The sequence below is a fragment of the Peromyscus eremicus genome, chromosome 8a, assembly GCF_949786415.1.
Source record: "Peromyscus eremicus chromosome 8a, PerEre_H2_v1, whole genome shotgun sequence".
Classification (NCBI taxonomy): Eukaryota; Metazoa; Chordata; class Mammalia; order Rodentia; family Cricetidae; genus Peromyscus; species Peromyscus eremicus.
In genome coordinates, this window is record NC_081423.1 from 85,314,069 (window position 1) to 85,337,517 (window position 23,449).

At 47.1% G+C, this 23,449-nt stretch overlaps 1 protein-coding gene across 1 annotated transcript in view; it reads left to right on the forward strand.

The window, feature by feature from the left end:
- Nmt1 (N-myristoyltransferase 1) overlaps positions 1-23,449 on the forward strand; it is a 52,939-nt gene that overhangs the window by 25,002 nt on the left and 4,488 nt on the right. Inside the window, exons 3-11 of the mRNA XM_059270732.1 lie at positions 1,377-1,485; positions 5,195-5,339; positions 13,315-13,433; positions 16,162-16,253; positions 17,466-17,582; positions 18,500-18,670; positions 19,405-19,513; positions 21,960-22,130; positions 22,600-22,767. Coding sequence (XP_059126715.1) covers positions 1,377-1,485; positions 5,195-5,339; positions 13,315-13,433; positions 16,162-16,253; positions 17,466-17,582; positions 18,500-18,670; positions 19,405-19,513; positions 21,960-22,130; positions 22,600-22,767 — 1,201 coding nt within the window. The remainder of the gene's footprint in view (positions 1-1,376; positions 1,486-5,194; positions 5,340-13,314; positions 13,434-16,161; positions 16,254-17,465; positions 17,583-18,499; positions 18,671-19,404; positions 19,514-21,959; positions 22,131-22,599; positions 22,768-23,449) is intronic.

Sequence of the window (23,449 nt, forward strand, 5' to 3'; positions counted from 1 at the left end):
CTGGGAACCACCGTGTCTCTTTTAAGATGAGGTTTTACAGTGTAGCCCTCGCCGGCCTGGAACTTACTGTGTAGATCAGGCTAGCCTTGAACTCACAAAGATCTGCCTCCTGCGTGTTGGGATTAAAGATGTGTGCCACCATGTCTGTTTATGTTGTCCCCACCTGAGCCTCCCAGGTGCTCTAGTAGCAGTCATGTGACACCGTACCTGGTCTGATTGACATTTTAATGTAGGTAGACAACGGTTTTGCGTGTCTTACTAAGGGAAAACGGCATGAGGGCGTCCCTTTACTGCCTCTACACAGAGTTCTCATCTGCCCGTGGCGAAAGTAGCTGCATGAGACTGCTGTGGTTGGATTTTCTCATCATTCCTAGGTCTGGGTTTGCCATCAGTGACCACTCAATCTTGCTGCCTAATGTCTAGTTCGGGCACTTCTCTTTATTGACCATTTTGGGCATGGACTGCAGGATTGTCAGACACTTCTTCATCCTGCTCTCCTTTCCATACTGTCTGGTGTGCTAGGTCCAGCTGGGGAAACCCAGTGAACATACCACTTGGAGAAGTCGGGGCAAAGGATTCCCAAGAGACTGCTGCCGTCTTTTGGCTGTCCTTTCTAATTTAGGGCCGTAAGGAAGTGGTGTTGGTATCAACACAGTGTTGACACATGTCTTTAGTGCAGGCTGACAATCTAAAGAAATAAGTACACATTCCTCCCACCTCCCAAAAAAGGATGTGACTCATAACTACCATCCCAGCTCTCAGGAGGCTGAGGTAGGAGGATTGCCATAAGTTTGAGGCCAGCCTGAGATACATACTGAGTACCAGGTTAGCCAAGGTTACATAGCAAGACCTTGTCTCAAAAAAAAAAAAAAGAAGAAGAAGAAAAGAAAAGGAAAAGACTGGGAATGTAGTTAAGTTGGTAGAAAGCTTTCTTTACATGCAAGAAGCTTTGGGTTTGAGCCCCATAAACCAGGTGGGTGGAGTGCCTGTAACCTCAGCATTCTGGAGTTGAAAGCAGGAGGATCAGAAGTCCAAAGTCATTGATGGAGGTCAGCTTGGCTGCTTGAGACCCTGTCTCAATGAGCGAGTGAGTGAATGAATGAATGGATGAATAAATGAATGAATGAATGCAAGAACAGAAAAGGCCCTTTAAAATAAATAGTTCATGCCTTGCACAGTGTCTCCTCCCTTGGGAGCTGAAGGGTGGGAGTGGAGGGGGAGCTGTGCTTGCTAGTGTCCTCCAGATGCCCCTTCTGGGAGCTGGATTCTCCAGTCTGCTTCTGAAGCCAGCAGCTTGGTTAGGAAGGTCTGCTCTACAGAAGAGCCTTTTGTCTGTGGTTTAAAGCATCCGATGTTCTTTTTACTTTGTCTTTCAGTGGCTTGAGTCCAGCCAATGATACTGGAGCCAAGAAGAAGAAGAAGAAACAGAAGAAGAAGAAAGAGAAAGGCAGCGACACAGATGTGGCCCAGGATCAGCCTGTGAAGGTAACGAGGAGACTCCTTAGGGCTGATGGGTGTTGAGGTCAAAGTGTAGGGACAGTTCAGACTGGTCATCTCCACTCCAGTGCTGTCTGTCCTCTGTGCCCTTCCTTGGTGATGAAACGGTTCTCAGTACCTTAAAAGACCCAGCAGGTGTACCCGACTCCAGCGCAGTACCAGAATTACAGAATTACAGGCGCATATCGCATGTGTGTGTGTCAGGTGCCACGGAGTGATGATGTGACAGCCCCTGCTTCTTAGAGCCGTGGTTCTTGGTCTTCTGGGTCTTAAGTCTCTTGCAGCCAGGCCTGGTGACCAGCTTGGTCCCGTGGACCCACACAGTGGTAGGAGAGAACTGACTCCTGAAAGTTATTCTCTAACTTCCACACACACACTGTGGCACGTGCACATGTACACACATACACAATATTTGTTTTTTGGTTTGGTTTTATTTTAGGGGGGATTGTTTTTTTTTTTCAAGATAGAGTTTCTCTGTGTAGCCTTGGCTGTCCTGGAACTCACTCTGTTGACCCGGCTGGTCTTGAACTCACAGAGATCTGACTGCTTCTGCCTCCTGAGTCCTGGGATTAAAGGCATGTGCCACCACCTCCCAGCTACAAAATATTTTTTAATTTAGAAGAAAGTCATTAGCAGCAGTTCTCAACCTGGGGTCATGACCCCTTTCACAGAGGTCACGTATCAGATAGCCTGCATATCAGATATTTACATTATGATTTATAACAGTAGCAAAATTACAGTTACGAAGTAGCAACAGAATAATTTTATGGTTGGGGGTCCCCACAACATGAGGGACTGTATTAAAGGGTTGCAGCATTAGGGAGGTTGAGAACCACTGTGTTACAGTATCACAATCAAAGAGCAAACCATCAGAATACCCATCAGTTAATCAGTCAGGGCCTGGGTCAATACACTGTGGTGCATACACGGAGTGCATTTGGCGGCACAGCATGTAGTTTTGTCTCCCCGAAGAGAAGGTCTAAGACACTGGGATTAATGTGCTAAGATCCAACCAGGAGCCTCCTGCACACTTGCCGTGCTCTGCTACTGAGCCACACCCCTAGCTTCCTTCGAATGCATAGGTTTGAGGTTTGTTTTGTTTCATAAATTTTATTTAAGATACAGTCTCACTGTGTATCCCTGGTTGCCTTGGAACTTGCTGTGTCGACCAGACTGATCTGGAATTTACAGAGATCCTCCGGCTTCTGCCTAGGTTAAAAGTGTGTGCCATGTCTGACCTATGGCATAATTTGTTGTAGAATAATATGAAACTGAATTTTATGCTTTTTTTGCTTTTTTATGTGTTATTTTTGTGACCCTAGGGCTTGAACTCAGTGTCTTGCACATGCAAAGCAAGTTCTCTACCACTAAGCTATACCTCTAGCACCCATTTTTGCTCTGTGTGGGGGCTGTAGGTGTGTCTGTGGATGTGGATGCACATGCTTCTTCATACCAGGTGAGGCAAATGTACAGCCTACCTGGAGAAGTTCAAGGTAACTTTTGACAGTTGGTTCTCTCTCTCCACTATGTGGGTCCTGGGTATTGGACTCAGGTCATCAGGCGTGGCGAGAAATACCTTTACCCACTGAGCCGTCTTACCAGCTTCCAATTTTGCTTTTTGAAAAAGATGTCTGTGGTTTTAGAACTTGCATCCAGAGAAGTCTGGGGTTCTATATATTTCTCACATTTTTTAGGTTAAAACTATTTGTACAAGGATTATAGTTAAGGAGACGAGGTTGATTTTTATGCGTCTAGGTATTTTGCCTGCACGTATATCTATGCATCACGTGAGCAGTGTCTATGGAGGCCAGAAGAGAGTGTTGGAACCCCTGGAACTGGAGTCAGAGACAGTTGTGAGCTGCCATGTGGGTGTTGGAAATCAAACCTGGGTCCTCTGGAAGGGCAGCAGTGCTCTTAACTGTTGAGACATCTCTCTAGACCCTTCCTCTTTTTGTTTTTTTCCTTTTTAAGACGTTATCTTATGTTGCCCATGCTCCTTGAATTTCTGACCCTCATATCCAGGCCTCTCAGGGACTACAAACTTATGCCACTACACCTAGCTTTAGGTTTTTTTTTTCCTTTGTATTTTCTATATTCTGCATTGCTTGAAATTTTGCACTTGGCTCTATTACTTTTGGCGTAAACAACATGAGATTGAGATGGGGAAAAATAGAATAGGCAAATCCAAGTGTGGTGGTGCACACTGGTAATCCTAGCAGAGGCAAAAAGTCAGCTGAAAGTTTGAGGTCAGCCTGGTCTACTTAGGGGTTTCCTGGCCAGCCAAGACTATATAGTGAGACCCTGTACAAAACAAAAAAAGACCAAAAAATAAAACAACAATATCCCATAAGTAGCACCCATTAGCTAATTTTTAGCTACTCTTTTCTCCATTTCTTTCTTTTTTTTTTTTTTTTTTTTTTTTTGGTTTTTCGAGACAGGGTTTCTCTGCGTAGCTTTGCACCTTTCCTGGAACTCGCTTTGGAGACCAGGCTGGTCTCGAACTCACAGAGATCCGCCTGACTCTGCCTCCTGAGTGCTGGGATTAAAGGCGTGCACCACCACTGCCCGGCTTCTTTTCTCCATTTTTTATATAAATAACCTCTGATTAGAACTAAAGAACCAGCCGGACGGTGGTGGCGCACGCCTTTAATCCCAGCACTCGGGAGGCAGAGCCAGGCGGATCTCTGAGTTCGAGGCCAGCCTGGGCTACCAAGTGAGTTCCAGGAAAGGTGCAAAGCTACATAGAGAAACCCTGTCTCGAAAAACCAAAAAAAAAAAAGAACTAAAGAACCATGTACTTTTTTTTTTTGTACCCTTTAACTTGAACTCTTGGTTGTATGTTTGTGTGTACTTGTTCATGTATGTTGCACATCTTATGTGGAGGCTGGAGGCCAGTATCAGGTTTCTTTCTTAATCACTTGCCACCTTATTTTTGAGATGTTTCTCATGAATCTGGAGCTCCATGACTTGGCCAGATTGGATGGGCTGTTGGTCCTCCTAGCTCCTCCTCCCCAGCAGAGGGATTATGCACACACCTGCATGCCGACTCTTTTGTCTTGGTGCTGAAGAGCAGGCTCAGGTCCTCATGCTGCAATGAGGCACTCATTCAGCACTTTACCAGCTGAGCTGTCTCTACAGCCCTGAACACTTGGTGTTTTCATACAGGGTCTCATGTAACCAAGATGGGCCTCAAACACCTTTTTTTTGTTTTTGTTTTTTTGTTTTTTGGTTTTTCGAGACAGGTTTCTCTGTGTAGCTTTGCATCTTTCCTGGAACTCACTCAGTAGCCCAGGTTGGCCTCAAACTCACAGAGATCCACCTGCCTCTGCCTCCTGAGTGCTGGGATCAAAGGTGTGTGCCGCCACCGCCTGGCGGTCTCAAACTTCTAATCCTCTTCCTCTACCTCCTGAGAACTAGGACTACAGATGTGTACTCCTGTACCATGCTAACTCTTTTGTTTGTTTGTCTGTCTGTCTGTCTGTTTATTTGAGACAGGCTCTCACTATTTAGCACTGGTTGGCCAGGAGCTCTCTGTGTAAACGAAACTGGCTCACAGAGATTTGCCCGCCTCTGCCTCCCAGTGCTGGGATAAAAGGTGTGCTTTAGCACACCTGGCCTAGCTAACTCTTGAACTCACAATGACTCATAAGTCTTGTTAACACAATGGATCTTTTCTTTCTCCACCTGTCTTGTCCAGATGAACTCTTTGCCAGCAGAGAGGATCCAGGAAATACAGAAGGCCATTGAGCTGTTCTCAGTGGGTCAGGGACCTGCCAAAACCATGGAGGAGGCCAGCAAGCGAAGCTACCAGTTCTGGGATACACAGCCAGTCCCCAAATTGGGTACGTATTTCCTTTTGCAGGTGAGAGCAAGGAATGCGTCTTAGCTTCACTTCTGTGGGAGTTTTGTAGGGGAGGCCATAAGAGGTCCTAGAGATCATTATTTCTGGAGGATTGTCTGTAAAAGGGGCACATAAAAGACTGTTGTTCAGAGACCTTATCATTTCACAGCAGCACACACAGAACAAACGACAATTCTTTTTAGTCCATCATCATCTTAAATCTACAGAGAACAATTAGCATGTGATGAGTGGGGATGCCTGTCCGTGGGTCTATCTTCCCACTTAAATTATGAAAGACTGTTTTGTTTGTGTGGACCAATGTGAACTCTGAAGCCATAATGAAGTCAGGAGGGGTGGCACCTTTACTTCCGGCTCCTGGAGGCAGAAGCAAATGGATCTCTGTGTTTGAGGCCAGCCTGGTCTATAAGGGGTGTTTCAGCCAGAGCTACATAGTGAGACCCTGTCTCAAAATAAAACTAATCTAAAAAATGCTGTAATAAACTTGTAAAGGGATTAGACAGACAGAAATCCCAAAAGTATTCCAGAAGTGATTGCGCATGCTGGAGTTAGAGGTGTCTGCTAGGCCTGAACTACAGCTGACCTTGGCCACTGACCTCAGGGCTTCTGGTGGACAAAGGTTTTAGGAGTGATTGGGTTTTGCTTCTGGGACCGTTGAGGACCACTTCTTCTTTTTTATGTATGTAGTTGAGGAAGTAACTTGTGTTTTCTTAAAATCTTTATCATTTTTAAACTATCTGATTGTGTGTGTATGAGTGCCTGTGAATGCAGCCATGGAACAACAGGCAGATGTGAGCCTCCCAATACTGGTGCTGGGACTGAATTTGGGTCCCTGCAGCATGTTCTCTTAATTGCTGAGCCATCTCTCCAGCCCCAAAACGCATGCTCTAACACCAAATGTAAGTTATGATCAAGTTGCCAGTGTAACTATCCTCCAGAAACATTATAAGACTTCTGGTACATTGTGGGAGGGCAGAGCCAAGTCAAATACCAGGAGGTAAAAGACAGCTGTGCCCACATTTGTCTGCAGAGGTGGAAAGCATACATAGCAGGTGTTTCCTGACTTAAAGTGGTCAGTGCCATGATGGGTAACCAGTATAAAGTAAAAATAGCCAGGCGTGGTGGCACATCCTTTAATCCTAGCACTCTGGAGGCAGAGGCATCTCCATGAGTTTGAGGCCCGCCTAGTCTATATAATGAGTTCTAGGACAGCCAGGGCCATGTAGAGAGACCCTGTCTCAAAAACAGAACAATGTAAGCTCTGCTCTTGGACAGATGTAGCTGTCAGCTTGGCAACAACACAGACACGATTTGAGGAGATAAAAATGGGGAGGGAACAGTGAGGGATACATTGTCTATCTGCTCCCCATATCTGCACTGTATTTGAAGAGTGTTTTCAAGACAGGGTCCTTGAACTTGTGGCCAACCCTCCTGCCTCACTCAGCTGTCTAAGCTGTGGGATTACAGGTGTGAACCACCATTCTCGGCCTAAATGGGGGACTGTTGATTGTAAAGTTCATGCAGTATGCTGTGTTGAGTTGGGCCTTCCTGTGGCGTAGACCTGTTATCCCTGCTACTTGGGAGGTAGAGACAGAAAGCATAAGTTCAGGGCCAGCCTGAGCCACAGACAGAATGAGTTCAAGGCCAGTTTGGATAAAGTAGAAAGACTTTGTCTCAAAAAATAAAATAAAAAAAAGGGTACTGTGTTAATAACATGTCTCACCTTTAGGGAGATTTTAATTAAACTCTGTTCTACTGAAGAGGCCTAGAATTCTTCATAGTTTAAAAATCACTGTAAGTTCACCTTTGAAAGGCCTCCAGACAGTTTTTAGTCTGTATCAGGGCATATTCAACTTTTTCCATTTGTGATTCCTTTTTCTTTCTTTTCTTTTTCTTTTTTGTTTTCTTTGAGACAAAGTTTCTCTCTATAGCCTTGGCTGTCCTGGATCTCGCTCTGTAGACCAGGCTGGCCTCGAACTCACAGAGATCCACCTGCCTCTGCCTCCCAAGTGCTGGGATTAAAGGTGTGTGCCTTTTAGCCTGAAAACTTTTGGTGTATACAGATGGCTCAGTGGGGAAAGGAGCTTGCTGCCAAACCTCATAACCTGAGTTTGATCCCTAGAACTTGGTGGAAAGAGAAAAATGACTCTTGCAAGTTGTCTTCTAACCTCCACAACATACTGTGGCATGGAAGATAAAACCAAATTTACAGGCTGGGCATGGTGATGTTTAGCTGTAATCCCAACACTTGAGAAGTGGAGTTAGAAGGATCAAGAGTTCAAGGCCATGGACTTGAGAGATGGCTTAGTGGTTATAGATGACTGGAGCTTGGTTACCACCACCCACATGAGACAAATCATAACTGCCTGAATTGCAGCTCCAGGGGATCCAGTGCCCTTTTATGACCACTTAGTGTGTATACACATGTGTCATATACATAAAAAATATATATCTTTAATAAAAATACCCTCATCAGAGAAGCTTCTCCTCACAGCAGAAGGTAATTTACACAGTTGGGACCTGATCCATGTGCAGAAAATAAAGGACTTTTATTGCTGCCAGAGGACCAGCTTCCAGCAGCACATGTTATACAAAAAAATCCACTATGTCAGCGAGAATTAAAGCTCTCTATCTGATGCGTAAAGAAACAAATGCTTTCTGATGGTAACTTTCTCTTTTACTTCATCTTGAAAAATCTCTGTCTCCACACAGCTACATCTCTCTTCTACATAGCCACACATCTCTATACAGCTGCACATATCTGTACAGCTATATTTCTCTGTCTCCACACAGTTACATCTCCTTCTCCTCACAGTTATATATCTCTCTTCACATTTCCACATCTCTCTACTACACAGAATAAACTCTGGACAAATATATGAGTTACATTTTCAGGGTCATATAACATTTCTTGAGTAAACAAAAAGAAGTAGGACCATTCTGATAACACATGAGAAACTACACGGTTTCTCTTGGACTAGAGATATCACACTAACCAGCCAGTGAGTAAGTAACCATGGCAACGTTAGCCAGACTGTAAAGCAAGGACAGGAGACACATAGTGCTCAGCATTTCCCAACAGTGACATTGAAATTCAAAACTTAAACAATAAACAGTTAGTTTGCTGAACCTTGAGTGGTTAGGAGTTCATGCAAAGTCAGTTGCTGCAGGGAGTTACATTCTGAAGTTGCTTCATGTCTGACCTTGTGCGGTTCATATGCAGGGGCAACTAGTCTGCTTTGAATTTGCTCTGAGGTCTTAAATCAGCTAATGGTATAAAAAGCTGTCTTTGTAACTGAGAATATTATTATTTTCCTGTTTCAGTCTGAGCAATAAAAAATATCCCAGTATTATTTCTATTCATCAAAATTGTACAGCTTAAGAAGAAATCATCTTCCTGACCTTCCACAGATATATATGCCCCAAAAGTACAAACCACACCACCGATGGGCTGTGGAAAGAACCCCATAGCTGTTGTTTTTAGGGAGGAACTGTGGCAGCACAGAGAACATTACAGACAGAAACAAACGGTGTCCACAGCCAGTAACCCCACGGTCTTTGCCTAGTGGGGCTCCCCATCAGAGAGTTATTCATCTGGTGGGTCGACTTGTTGAATATTAGGTGTCATTTGCTGTATTGTATATTCTCTGGCCTCTGGCAGACTGTAGGGTGCTCAGCCCTAAATGGGACATTTACATCACACCTCTCCTCCCAAGGCTCAGGGATCTGCACAGGAGAGGAGGGAGAACAATTGTAAGAGGTGGTAATAGCATCAGAGAAAGTGTTCTGCAGACACTACAGCGGCTGTGACTGTGCACACGGCCTGCTCAAGCTCTTCCAGACAAAACCTCAGCATTGTGCAAGGAAGGCGGACACAGAGCCCCACCACCAGCTGAGGAGCTGTTGGCATTTGATAGCTGCTGGGAGAGGGAGAGTGGGTTTTCTCTAATGATGTGACCCCTGGTCGGCACACTACACACCAGGGCAGGCTTCACTCCCACCACTGGCTGGACAACAGAAATTGCACTCAGTGGAGAAAGAAAAAAAAAATCTCAAGTTGGGTGGGAATGGTAATGGGAGAAGTTTGGGGGTGACTATGTTCAGATACATTGTATGAAATTACTAAAAATATTGCTGAAAATTAAAACAAATCAAGAGTTCAAAGCTAGCCTCCAATATGCAGTGAGTTTGAGGTCAGATTGTACTACATGAGATAATGTCTTAAAAAAGCATTTGCAGCCGGGCGGTGGTGGCACACACCTATAATCCCAGCACTCCGGAGGCAGAGCCAGGTAGATCTCTGTGAGTTCAAGGCCAGCCTGGTCTACAGAGTGAGATCCAGGACAGCCAAGGTTGTTACACAGAGAAACCCTGTCTTGAACTCCCCCCTCCCCCCCAAAAAAAACCTTTGCATAAGAGTATGCTTTTTTTTTTTTTTTTCCTTTTTTCCAGACAGGGTTTCTCTGTGTAGCCCTGGCTGTCCTAGAACTCGATTTGTAGACCAGACTGACCTCGAACTCACAGAAATCTGCCTGCCTCTGCCTCTCAAGTGTTGGGATTTAAAGGTGTATGCCACTATTGCCCCACCAGATATAGTTTTTATTTTCACATAAAGAACTAAATCCTTCTGGGCATGGATATATGCCTTTACTATAAAACAGAATTTGTTGATGATTTTATTTTTTATTTATGTGGGAGCTGGAGAGATAGCTCATGGTTAAGAATACTTGTTCTTACAGAGGACCCAGGTTAGTTCCCAGCACCTATGTGGTGATTGCCAACCATCTATAACTCCAGTTCCAGGGCATCTGACCCCTTCTTCTGACCTCCATGGGCACCAGGCACACTATGGTACATATACATACAAGCAGGCAAAGCACTCATACACATCAAGAAATAAAATAAAATAAATAAGCTTACATTTTTATGTGCCTGTCCCTGTATTTGTTTTAGGTATTCATTTGCCCCAGAGGCTAGAAAGGGTGTCATGTACCACGTCCCCTGGAACTGGCCTTACAGGTCCATATGAGCCACCTGACATGGGTGCGGGGAACTGACCTGGAGTCCTCGGAAGTGCAGCCATGCTCTTAATCACTGCACCATCTTCCAGCCCTGTACAGTAGTCTTGGTCTGAGCCAAGGTTTCTAAGGCAGACTTCATTGATGTTTCATAGCACGTTGGCATGCACATGTGTGTTCAGAGTCAAGGCTACAGTGAAGTCACAGAACACTGTCTGGAATATCTCAGATTTGGTACATGTTTAATTTTCAATTTGCTTCTGGTATGTGTGTTCAAAACCATTTACTATTCCCACACTTTTCTTGACCCCTCACACTCTCACGTACATAAGCTCGGGTCATGACATACAGTAACTTCAGGAGCTTTGGTCTGGAACAGTTGTTACATGCTCTGAATGAGCCTTCAGTTCCTCTTCAGATCATGCCGTTCTTTCCTTGTCGAGGGGAGCAGACGTTTTCTTCTCAGCTTTACCTGTACCTCTGCGCCTCAGCGGGCCCTCCACCTTGTGCTGCTCTGGGCTCTGCACAGCAGGTGTGGGAGGCAAAAAGAAGTAAGTGACTGAGAACAGCTGGAAGTAATCAGATGGCTGGGTATCTGGTGTATACCTGTAATCCAGCATTAGGAGGCTGAGACAGGAGGATTGCTGTGAGCACAAGGCCAGCTATGTAGCATTCTCCTGTCTTAAAAAAACAAAGGTTGACTCCTTGACTGCCTGGTTTTCCTCTCCAGCCTTCATCTCAGCCTCCCCAGCTCTCTCACAGAGAGGGGGGATGTGTCAGGGAGGCTTCCTGGCAGCATCTGCAGACCCGTGATTCAGCCCAAAGGCATTCACCTCAAAGCACTGCGGCCCTGCGCTGGCAGTGGCAGCTCCTGGCCCACAGGGTTGGAAGCTGAGGCTTCAAGGCTGAGAGAGCCTGGCTCCTAGAAGCCATCATCTGCTGAGGAGTCAGCCCAGTCCTTTGTTGTTGCTCTTGACACAAAGGCGGCCTTGTTGCAGCTCCTTACAAATCTCCTCAGGTCAGGGAAGGGTGTCTGGGCTAGAACATGAAGACACTCTTCACCAACCAGAAGGCAGGAAGCCAGATTAGCTGTGATGAATATTTGTCATTCAGGAGTATTGGGATAAATCCATGGAGTCTATTTAGTGATCAAAGGAATTTATTTAGGGGTAAACTCACAACCACAGGAGATTTATCGTAGGGTCTGGGAAAGCTGAACTATGTCCCATGCTGAACAGCTTGGTCCAAAATCTCAGCATCCAGAACCACGAGGTAGCCAAGAGGGGCCAGCATGCTTGTATACCAGGTCTGAAGGGTCCCCAGTGGCCACGCCCCAGGGGCTGGTACCTCAAGGTCATAGGCAGGTGTAACAGCTCAGCCTGCCTCACTAGGGGCGCTGCTTCAGGGCATGGCTCAAACAGCTACCCACTACATCTTCCCTTTTTGTCTAAATAAGAAAGTTCTAACCTAACACAAAACTATATACACTAGGAATGATTATCAAGGAGAAATAAAGGTTAATGACATAAACAGATGGAACTACAACCAACAAGACCAACATCAAACAAGAGACACATACTAAAATCCAGAGATGTCCAGAACACAGGTAAATGGTATGTTAGGTTATTTCAAAAGCTGTCCTATTGTGAAGAATCTGAATCTAGTACTTAGTATGTTCTAGCTAAGAAGATTGTAACTGTTAGTCTTTAACCCCATCAAAGACCTGAGAAGGAATATAATAATACCTGAGAAAATGGGAAATCTTTCAATAGAGACAGCTGGCAGCCTGGACAGTCACCTAAAGTTTCTCAGCACCATTGGGGCATCCAGTTTGACTACAGGCCTAGAATATCTGACAGAACATTTTCAGAAGCAGGAATTTTGAAAGACCATCTTACCCTGTCTTGGCAGAGTTCAGTAGTCGCTTTTCCTTGTGTCCTGCTCATCAGAAAAGGACAGCATTCGTACTGTCAGTAGTCGAGGTAAGGGCAGGTCTTTGCCCAGCAGGCCTTTATGCCAGAAAGAAGACAAACTTCCAAATGGAGTGTCTTAAAAGCCCAACATTTTCTCGGGATCAGATCGGTGCTGCCAGGAGCTCGTGTCTCACGTCAGCAGAATTCTAAGTTATTTAAATGCATGGCCACCAGGGACTCTAAGACCTGGGATGTACGTATGCTGGTCCCTCTTGGCTACCTCGTGGTTCTGGATACTGAGATTTTGGACCAAGCTGTTCAGCATGGGACATAGTTCAGCTTTCCCAGACCCTACGATAAATCTCCTGTGGTTGTGAGTTTACCCCCAATTAAGTTCCCTTGATCATTAAATAGACAATGTGGATTTATCCCAATATCTGGTGCTCACAGCCTCCTCAAGGTCATAGGCAGGTGTAATAGTCACGGCTGCCTCACTAGGAGCGATGCTTCAGGGCATGGCTCAAACAGCTCCCAACTACGTAGGAGCCCAAGGGAGATTTACAAGGGTTTCCAGAAATGAGCCACCTTAGATCCCACAGAGTCTTCCCAGGTTTTCCATGCGTTGGACCTCAACTAGGGACCAACGGTGACTGGAGAAAAGAGTTTACAGTTGCCAAGCCTGGTTTGTTCTTCAGCTCCATGCTTCCTAGGGACAAGGGAAATTAGCTCTGGTAATCTTTTTCCCTCAGATAGGGTCTTGTGTAGCCCAGACTGGCCTTAACCTGACTGTTTAGTGGAAGATGACCTTGAAGTTCTGACCCTTCTGCCCCCACGGAGTGCTGGTTATAGGCATGCACCACTATGCCCAGGTTATGAAGTACTGGGAATCACACCCAGGCCTTTGTGTAAGTAAGGTGACCACTGTAGCAGGTGAGCCTCATCCCCAGCCCTCCAGTGAATGTTTTAAAAGAGCTCTCCCTCCCCCATGCTGGAGGCTGACAGTTGACTCCTGGCTGTGCTCTTCTAGGTGAAGTGGTAAACACCCATGGGCCAGTGGAACCGGACAAGGACAACATTCGACAGGAGCCCTACACTCTACCCCAGGGCTTCATTTGGGATGCCTTGGACCTGGGAGACCGTGGTGTGGTGAGTAGGCCTGGCTTGCAGGCGGGACCCTAGCTTCTGAGCCACAGAGGGCTGAACAAACCACACCTGGTACTTTCTGGGCATGCCCCCAACTCCACACAGTAGTGGTTAGCATCTCATACTTGTAAGGCTGAAAGCTGTCCTCTCAAGTTTCCCATTGTTTAGTCTTTTTTTTTTCCCTTTTGTTTCTTATTTATTTTTATTCCTTTGCTATTGCTTTTGCTTTCTTTTGTTTGTTTGTTTTGTTTTGAGACAGGGTCTCTATTATATAGCCCTGTCTGGCCTGGAGCTCATTCTGTAGACCAGGCTGGCCTTTAACTCACAGAGATAACCTGCCTCTTTGCCTCCCAAGTGCTGGGATTAAAGGTGTGGGACACCACCGCCCGGCTGAAACTTGTTATGTTTATGTATTTTTATCGTGTGTGATGTATGTGTATGGACATACACATGTGTGCAGGTCAGAAGACCTCTGTGGAGTCAGCTCTCTTCCACCTATGTGACAAACAGGTCAAGGTGAATGTGAAGCACCTTTACCCGCTGAGCCATCTTGCTGGCCCTGTGGTTAGTTTTTTTGAGAAAGGATCTTACACTGTAGTCTAGGCTGGCCTTGAACTGTTGGCTCTCCTGCTTAGCCTCCCAAGTGATGCCATTGTAGGTGAAACCCACCATGTCTGATTTTTTTATTTCTTGGTCTGTTTTGTTTGTTTGTTTGTTTTTGTGTTTGGTTTTTCAAGACAGGGTTTCTCTGTGTATCTCTGGCTGTCCTGGAACTTGCTCTGTAGACCAGGCTGGCCTCAAATTTAGAGATATGCCTGCCTCTGCCTCCCTAGTGCTTAGCATTCAAGATGTGTGACACCACCACCTGGCTTAAAGGTTTACTTTTAATGTGAGTTTGCATGTGGGTATATGTCTCTCTTAGGGTTGTTACTATGATAAAACACCACAAACAAAAGCAACTGGGGAGGAAAGGGTTTGTTTCAACTTAGAATTCTTGGCTCACAACTCCATAACTGATAGGAAGTCAGGGCAGAAACAGGCTACTCTTAGGGAGGCATTTTCTCAATTAATATTCCCTCTTCCTAGATATGTCTAGATTGTGTTAAGTTGACAAAAACTAACCAGCACAGTGCTTATGAGTTTGGGGGACCACAGAGGTCAGAGGCAGTGTATCCCCTGTAGCTACAGTTGTGAGCCTCCTGATCTGGGTGTTGAGAAGTGAACCAGGGTCCTCTGGAAGAGCAGCAAATGTTCTTAACCACTGAGCCATCTCTCCAGCTCCTTATTATTCTTGATATGTGTATGGGGGCAGCATGTGCATACCTGTGAGTGTGCATGTGCAAGTGTGCATCCATATGTTTGGTTCTTGTTTGGTTTTGGTTTTGAGACAGGGTCTAACTATGTGGCCCTAGCAGGCATGGAACTTGCTATATAGACCAAGGTGGCCTTGAACTCATGGAGCTCCATTTCCCTTCCAAGTGCTGGGATTACATTCGTGCACCACCATGCCTAGCATTTGTTTTGGGTCTGTTTTTTTAGGTAGATGTCTGCTGGTATTGCAGGTATGTGTCACCAGCGCCTGACTGTATGGTGCTAGGGACTGAACACAGAGCTCTGTGTGCCCTGGACTGTAGACAGGTAATCTGTCAGCTGCTCTCTCCCCCAGCCATGTTCTCTTTTCCCTTTGAAACAGTCTTATTATGTAACCCTGGCCGGCCTTGAATTTGAGTCAGACCTGCTTCAGGCCCCTGAGTGCTATGATGGCAAGCCTGCACCAGCACGCCGGCTCTCCTCTTGTTTTAACATCAGGGGGTTAGGAGTTTGGAATTTTTTCTCTGTAAGGAATGATGAAAATGTGAATAGTCCCCCGACCTCCCCTTTAACTTTTTTTTTTTTGTTTTGTTTTTGTTTTTGTTTTTTGTTTTTTTGAGACAGGGTTTCTCTTTGTAGTTTTGGCACCTTTCCTGGATCTCACTCTGTAGACCAGGCTGGCCTCGAACTCACAGAGATCCGCCTGGCTCTGCCTCCCGAGTGCTGGGAGTAAAGGCATGTGCCACTGCCACCCGGCTTATCCCCCCTTAACTTAAGAGCCCTGTCCACCATCCCTGGTTTAGGAACAGATCTGTCTGGAGAGAGCAGGGCTGGGAGCTAGGGAGACGGGAGATGGAGAGGGTCAGCAATGGTGTACCTGTGGAGGTCAGAGGACAACTCCATGAAGTCAGTTCTCTCCTACTTTTATGTGAGTTTCAAGGATTGAACTCAGGTCCTTAGACTTGTACAGTAAGTGCTTTTACCTACTTGGGACAGCTGATGGGAGGCTACGAAGGCTGAAAAAGGACAAAATCTTATGGGCTAGATGATAAAAAAAACAAACTTTTTTTTCTTTTTTTAATAATATGGCAGTCAAGTAGTTCTTGACCAGCCCCCAAAATCATTTCTCCAAAGCATGTTCACAGACAAACGGGAAACTTCTTCTGATGAATAGATGATGGTCTAATGCTGCTGTGTAATGAAGTATGTGAATCTGCCCCCTAGTGGTTCTGGTTTTTATTGCAACCATGGGTACTTACTCTGAAAGAGTCTTTGCCATGCCTGGGATGACACGGATTTGTGAGACTAGAGGTGATTTTGGTAGATAGCCTTGTCCTTTTATTGAAGCTAGGAGCTACAGGGCATTGGAGTTGCCTTCTACTTGGCAGATCACCTCAATGAGCTACTTATTTCTCTGCAGCTGAAAGAACTGTACACCCTCCTGAATGAGAACTATGTGGAAGATGATGATAACATGTTCCGATTTGATTATTCCCCAGAGTTTCTTTTGTGGTAAGTTGTAAGGAGTGTCTTTTTTATAATTTTATCTAACTTGTAAAAGGTAGAAGTTAATTTCTCATGGTTCTGGAGGCTAGGAGATCAAAGGCTCCAAAGGCTTAGTGTCTGGTAATGGCCTGGTCTCCAGCTCCAAGATCTCTTCTAGTTTTAAGGGCAAAGCAGAGAACAGAACCACAAAAGAACACAGAGTTCTCATCTTTCCAGAGAGCCAGTCTTTGAGTGGCAAACTGCTGTGTGCTTGAGGCCGTGCGTCTGGAGACTTGCTTTAAGTGGTGCTTAGAACAGAAATCTTCCTTAAAATAGACTGGCTGAGGGAGACGTGCAGAATTGGTACCCAGAAGCAAAGATTAGCTACCATATGGTAACCTTTTCTAGAGAGAACAGTAGATGAGACCTGCTAAGATTTGAAAGAAAAGTTCTTTACTACCTAGTTAATAAGCACGCTCAATTATAGGAAATAGCTTATCCTGGATGGGCCATCTCCTAGCCTGGGCTACATTTAACATCCAAGAAGCGTGAGGCCAAAGTGGAGTGAGATCACTCCAATGGATAGGAAAAGCAGAAAGAGAGATGCTCTGAGAGGCAGGTGGCAAAGCCCAGGGTTTCCAAGTTAGTCCCTAACCACTGGCTTCCAAATGGAAGTCCTGCATGTTCAGGCTCTGAGATGAACATAAAGGCTAGGCATGGTGGCACGGGCCTATAAAACCAGCACTTAGGAGGTAGGTAGAGACATGCAAATCTCTGTGCACTCAAGTCCAACCTGTTCTAAATAGAGGGTTCCAGGCCAGCTGAGGCTACATAGTAAGACCCTGTTTCAAAAAACAGAAACACAGAACCTAGTGTAGGGGTGTACTTATGGCAGAACCAGGATGGTCACAAGTTTGTGGCCAGCCTAGAGTACATAGATAACCTTGTTTCAAAAAAGCAGCAAAGGCTGGGCTGTAGCTTAGTGCCAGAGAACTTGCTAGAGTGTATGTGCAAGATTGGGCACAATCTCCAGCGTGACAGAGAAAAAGGTGCTTTTGAGAAATGCCTGTGACTTGACTGTGTTGGAGTCTAGGAAGCCTTGGTCCTAAAGAAAACATAGTTGTCAACCCCCAGGGAAGTGGTAGTCCCAGGTCAGCACCCAGCGTGGCTCTGGAGCCGAAGCAGCTCTCCGGCCTGCTGTAAGCGGTACCACAGCTCCTGTCCCGGTCTTTGTTCCAGGGCTCTCCGGCCACCTGGCTGGCTCCCACAGTGGCACTGCGGGGTTCGAGTGGTCTCAAGTCGGAAACTGGTTGGGTTCATTAGTGCCATCCCAGCAAACATCCACATCTATGACACGTAAGCATCAGCCCTTGTCACCACCGTCCTGCTGCTCTGGGAGGGAGAAGAATGCTGCGTGTCTACCTATGAAAAGAAGATGGAGGGGCCAGTGAGGTGGAGGCGTCCATATGCTGGGAATAAAACTCATCTGGGAACCACGTGCTTTGGCATGCATGTTGGCTCTTTAATCCCAGCACTTGGGTAGCAGAGGTGGGTGGATCTCTGTGAGTTCAAGGCCAGCCTGGTCTACATAGCAAGTTTCAGGCCAGCCAAGGCTACATAGTGAGACTGTCTCTGAGTTGTAGCTGGTAGTTTTGTCTGTGAATAATGCTGAGGCCATCCACTTCTGCATTCCTGCCCCAGTCACATGGTGACACACTTGAGCAGCTTCAGAAATGGGCAGGAGCCAGTGTGACCCAGATTCAGATGGTCTCACGGTCATCTGCTGCAGTCTTCTTGGTCTATAGGCTGTAGATTCTTGTGGGATCAGAATCTTAGAGGATCTGTCAGTAGTGGTACACACCTGTAATCTAAGCTGCATCTTGGAAGGTAGAGGAAGGAGGGTCGATGGCTCAAGGCTGGCCTGAGTTACTTAGCAAGTTCAAGATCAAGCTCGTCTCAGATCTAGACGAGCCTTGATTTACTCTGGGGTTTCTTCATGCTGCTTCATTGTCTGCTGCAGGTGGGACTCCCCAGCCCACTCACCGGATTCCACGGGGAGGTGCTAGTGGTGCCTTCACAGGCTTCCCACTTCCCTTTTAAAGTAGAGGATGTGAGGCAAGCTAGAGACTGGCAGTGGGTGGGATCCCCAGTAGTGACTGCTGGGTGCACATGACAGCAAAATGCACACTTCAGGTGTAGCTCTGCCTACTTGAAGAGATTCCTATCGCATTGTGTGGGAAAAGCCTCAGTCAGCATTTTGCCTCCCTCTTAAGAGAGAAGAAGATGGTGGAGATTAATTTCCTGTGTGTCCACAAGAAGCTGCGCTCCAAGAGGGTGGCTCCAGTTTTGATCCGAGAGATAACCCGGCGGGTCCACCTGGAGGGCATTTTCCAAGCGGTTTACACTGCCGGAGTGGTATTGCCAAAGCCTGTTGGCACCTGCAGGTAAAAATTTCTTCCTGTAGGTGTTGTGAACGCAGATGCCTGGCTCAAGCTGAGGAGTAATGTCACTGAGACATAGCATTGCTGTGCCTCCTCAGTGGGGTGTGGGTGGCTGGGTTGCCAGCGGGAGCCAGGTGGAAAACATTTTGGGAATGTAGTGGAGGGTGTCGTTCAGACCAACCAGAAAGACATTCTCAGATAGGATTACCACCAGAGAGGAGGGTTTTGATTTTAAGGATGAGACCAATCCTGGGTTTTTGTAGAAAATGCCTTTAAGTTTTAAGTATTTGGCTCAGCTTCATTATGAATATTTTGTGGATCAAAGGGAGCTTGTCTGATCCCTGTGTGATCTAAGGACAGCCTTCACCTTGGAAAGGTGTTTGAAACAATCAAATAATCTCTGCCTAGAGAACCGAAAAAACAATAACTCCAGGTGAATACAGAAGAGGAGGAAGAGGAGGGTAAGCAGACCTGCCAGTCTTCTGGGCACAAGTACCCATCTTCCACTGACCTGATTCCAGGAGCGGAGTGTGCTCCCCAGACAATACTCTAACAAAAGAATGGCTTTTGAAATGGAAAAATAGGGAGAAAAAATTCCCGGAGGGCCCATGGAGCTCGGACCCACTGGAGGAAGCTGAGCCTTTGCCTCCAGGCCATCTGGAGGTCCCCTGCCCTTGTCCTCTTGATGAGTGGGACTGGCCAGAGTCCTCTGAGGCCAGACATTTGTGTCCCCACAGGTACTGGCATCGGTCCCTAAACCCTCGGAAGCTGATTGAAGTGAAGTTCTCCCACCTGAGCAGAAATATGACCATGCAGCGCACCATGAAGCTCTACCGACTGCCAGAGGCCAGTGGTGCTCTGGGGTGGGGGCAGGAGTCGGGGTTTGGGGAGGTTTCCATTTACCGGCCCCTGGTCTCCAGGTTCTGTGTTTTCCTGTCTATAGGGTGTGCTTTTGTTTCATTTCCCTGGTTCTCTTGAATCTGTGCCTGGCTTAGCATCCCTGCTGTCTGCTGACAGGCTTGGAGAACAGCACTTCTCTGTAATTTTAGCCTAGGTGAAGCCTAGATAGAAAATGGATCTCTCTACTGAACCTTGATCTCATCTCTGTCTCACATACTCCACAGAGCAGTGTGGTGAGCTCTCAAGTGTCCACTCCCTTCTGCCAAGACAGCAGAGGTGGTGCTGATGGACTTGTGAGAGAGGCTAGATTTTTTTCTTTTGGTTTTTTTGAGACAGGGTTTCTCTGTGTAGCCCTGGCTGTCCTGGAACTCACTCTGTAGACCAGGCTGGCTTCAAACTCACAGAGATCCGCTTGCCTCTGCCTCCCGAGTGCTGAGATTACAGGGGTGCGCCACCACTGCCTGGCAAGAAGCCAGATTTCTAATCCCTCTCCCACACCCAGAATGGCACTGAGAGATTGTACAGCCTGGAGTGAGCAGATCTTCAATTCTATTTTTGTTTGTTTGTTTTTTTCGGTGCCTGTCCTGGAACTCACTCTGTAGCCCAGGCTGGCCTCGAACTCACAGAGATCCACCTGGCCCTGCCTCCCGAGTACTGGGATTAAAGGCGTGCGCCACCACCGCCACCCAGTAGGTCTTCAATTCTAGATCCCAGTTGTGTCTGCTTTCAGGATCTGAGCTCTGAACTCTTCTTCCCTTCGCTGGCCTCAGCTGTCATCCGTACACCGTGCTTGCACAAAGGTCTGCTGACTGAATCAGTTGAGCTGCAATACACATGGGATTCCTCACCTTGGCATGGGTCTAATAATGGGTGTGGGTGTGGGTCATTGTCCTTGAGAGAGTGCCACACTGTAGTTACATACTGCCAAACAGGTTTGGAAAACTGAGTGTGGTGTCTTGTGCCTGTGATCCCAGCAGGCAAGACCAGGAAGATGAGAAGTTCAAGGCCGGTCTTGGCATAGCAAGCTTGAGGCCAGCCTAGGCTACATGAGAGCCTGTCTCAAGAAAAAAAAAAAAAAAGAATGGAAAAGGTTGGGAACAAAATTCAGGGCTGTGGGATCTGTCTTCTTCCCTGTGTCCTCCCATCTCTTCTCCCTGCCTTCTAGGCAGGTAGAGAGCCATACTCAGGTGCTCCGAGATCCCAAAGGATGTATGGAGCTCCCTGTATTTGGTGAGAAACTAGCATGGGTATATTTTCAGGGTTGAGAAGTCATTTTGGGGACTGCCGTGATGCATGGAGTCAGTAAGCATTTCCTAGAGAGATGGAGATTATCAAGGAAGTTTGAAGGGTAGGGTCCAGATTGGAGTTTAATGCACACGCATTTGTGTGTGTGAGCAATCGCCAGTGTGTTTGGAGGTCGGGTCTCTACTGTTTTCCTCTGTGCACACCAGGCTAGCTGGCCCAAGTTATCCTCGTTTCTGCTCTCTGCCTCTTCCTTCTCCCTGTGGAGCACTAGGAGCAGAGATGTAAAGGTACCACCACCGCCGGGCCCACACTGAAGTTCTAAAAGTGCTCCCTGTCCTGGTTGTGTTGGGCAGTGACAGGCATATGGCATTTGTGTCACCGATCTGCTGTTTTCAATTGGACCAGCACTCCTGTCTGTACTGAGCCTCCAGTATTTGTTCACAGGATCACGTGGTTTCCGTCCACTGAATTCAATTGGCCCTAGGGTAGCAGGTCATTTTTTTGTTTTGTTTTGTTTTTTTTGTTTTTCGAGACAGGGTTTCTCTGTGTAGCTTTGCGCCTTTCCTGGAACTCACTTGGTAGCCCAGGCTGGCCTCGAACTCACAGAGATCCGCCTGGCTCTGCCTCCCGAGTGCTGGGATTAAAGGCGTGCGCCACCACCGCCCGGCGGGTAGCAGGTCATATGCTTTGTGGAGAGTGACATGAGGGAGGACGGGAAGGCCTGTATTTTCTTAGGATAGACTAGAACCACGTGGATAGAAATGGGTGCCACAGCCTCTGCCCCAACATTAGCCCTGCCAAGGAGGAAAGGACCAGCCCGGTTCCCAGAGACAGGCTGAGTCTGGATGCCCCAAGGATTAGGGGTGATGCTGAGGATGACCTGCATTTCTCTCCTGAGGGCCTCTGTGAGCAGGTCCAGGGTGATAGGCACATCTGATACCATCTTTTGTTTTGTTTTTTGTTTTTTGTTTTTTCGAGGCAGGGTTTCTGTGTGTACTTTTGGAGCCTGTCCTGGAACTTGCTCTGTAGACCAGGCTGGCCTCGAACTCACAGAGATCTGCTTGGCTCTGCCTCCCAAGTGCTGGGATTAAAGGCGTGTGACACCACCGCCCGGCATCTGATACCGTCTTTGCTGTCCTCCTTCCAGAACCCCAAGACAGCTGGGCTACGACCAATGGAAAAGAAGGACATTCCAGTAGTGCACCAGCTGCTCACCAGGTACTTGAAGCAGTTCCACCTCACGCCAGTCATGAGCCAGGAGGAGGTAGAGCATTGGTTCTACCCCCAAGAGAACATCATTGACACTTTTGTGGTAGAGGTGAGTTGGCCGTCCATTCCCAGAGAAATGGCTAGATTCCCAGAGAGCTGGTATTTCCATGTTAGGCTTCCTGAAATCTCTATTTGGTCTTCAGCAAATCAGGGTGATAGTTTGCATTGTTGAAAGGATCCCTTTGATCCCTGCCTCTGCTCAGTACAGAACAGAGAGCACTGTACCCCTTAGTCAGGCTACCTCTGCCTCTGCCTGGGCTAGTGTGGTCCAGATGCCAAAGCCGAAGTCTGAGGATGCCAGCCACGTGAAGACATTCCTGGCTATGCCCAGCAGGGTTGCTCAGCCCACAGTCCAGCCTGGGCTAAGAGCCCTTAGCTGGTGTGCTTCCTCTTGCTGCACATCCTGTTCCAATATCCACCCATTCACCTCCCTGAAAATGGTGTGAGAGGACCCTGGTCTCCGGGCTGCCTGTCCTTTGCATGTGGGACAACACCTGTTTATCTAATCTTCCCTTCAGAATGCAAACGGGGAGGTGACTGATTTCCTGAGCTTTTATACGCTTCCATCCACCATCATGAACCATCCAACCCACAAGAGTCTAAAAGCTGCTTACTCCTTCTACAACGTCCACACCCAGACCCCTCTTCTAGACCTGATGAGCGACGCCCTTGTTCTAGCCAAAATGGTGAGCAGTAGACCAGATGGTCTTCGGAGACTCGAAGGGAGGGCTTTTAGTAGTAGTGAGCACAGCCCAAGAGTTTGCTGCTGCTGGGCAGCGGTGGCACACACCTTTAATCCCAGCACTCGGGAGGCAGAGCCAGGTGGATCTCTGTGAGTTCGAGGCCAGCCTGGGCTACAGAGTGAGTTCCAGGATAGTCAGGGCTGTTACACAGAGAAACCCTGTCTCAAAAAAACAAAAAAAACAAAAGAGTTTGCTGCCATAGCCTGGGAGGCCTTGAGCTCTTAGGCAAGGTCCCAGCGGTTTTCAGCCAGCCCCAAACTCCAGTCTAGAAGAGGACCAGTAGTCCCTGAACTCCTTGGTTGGGGAGCTTGACTGGGCAGCCAGCCCCAGGGTTAGGTTCTTTTGGCTCTCCGGCATGGGAGGGGAACCTAGGCTCTGCCCTGGTGAATGATTGGAGTGGCCGACCGGAAGATGTAGGTCAGTCTTTTTGCCCTTCTCAGGTTTCTGTGCCCACCCGCACCCAGGCCAGCCTCTGGGCAGGCCAGTCCTTCTCCAGAACAGATGAATTGAGTGAGAGTTTCGAAGGGTCCTTGTCACAGCCTCAAGCAGCCTGTAAAGCAAATTGTAGTCAGTGCACACTGAGAACCTGGGAGTCGAGTGGCCATGGAGTTAGGAAGCTGACAGC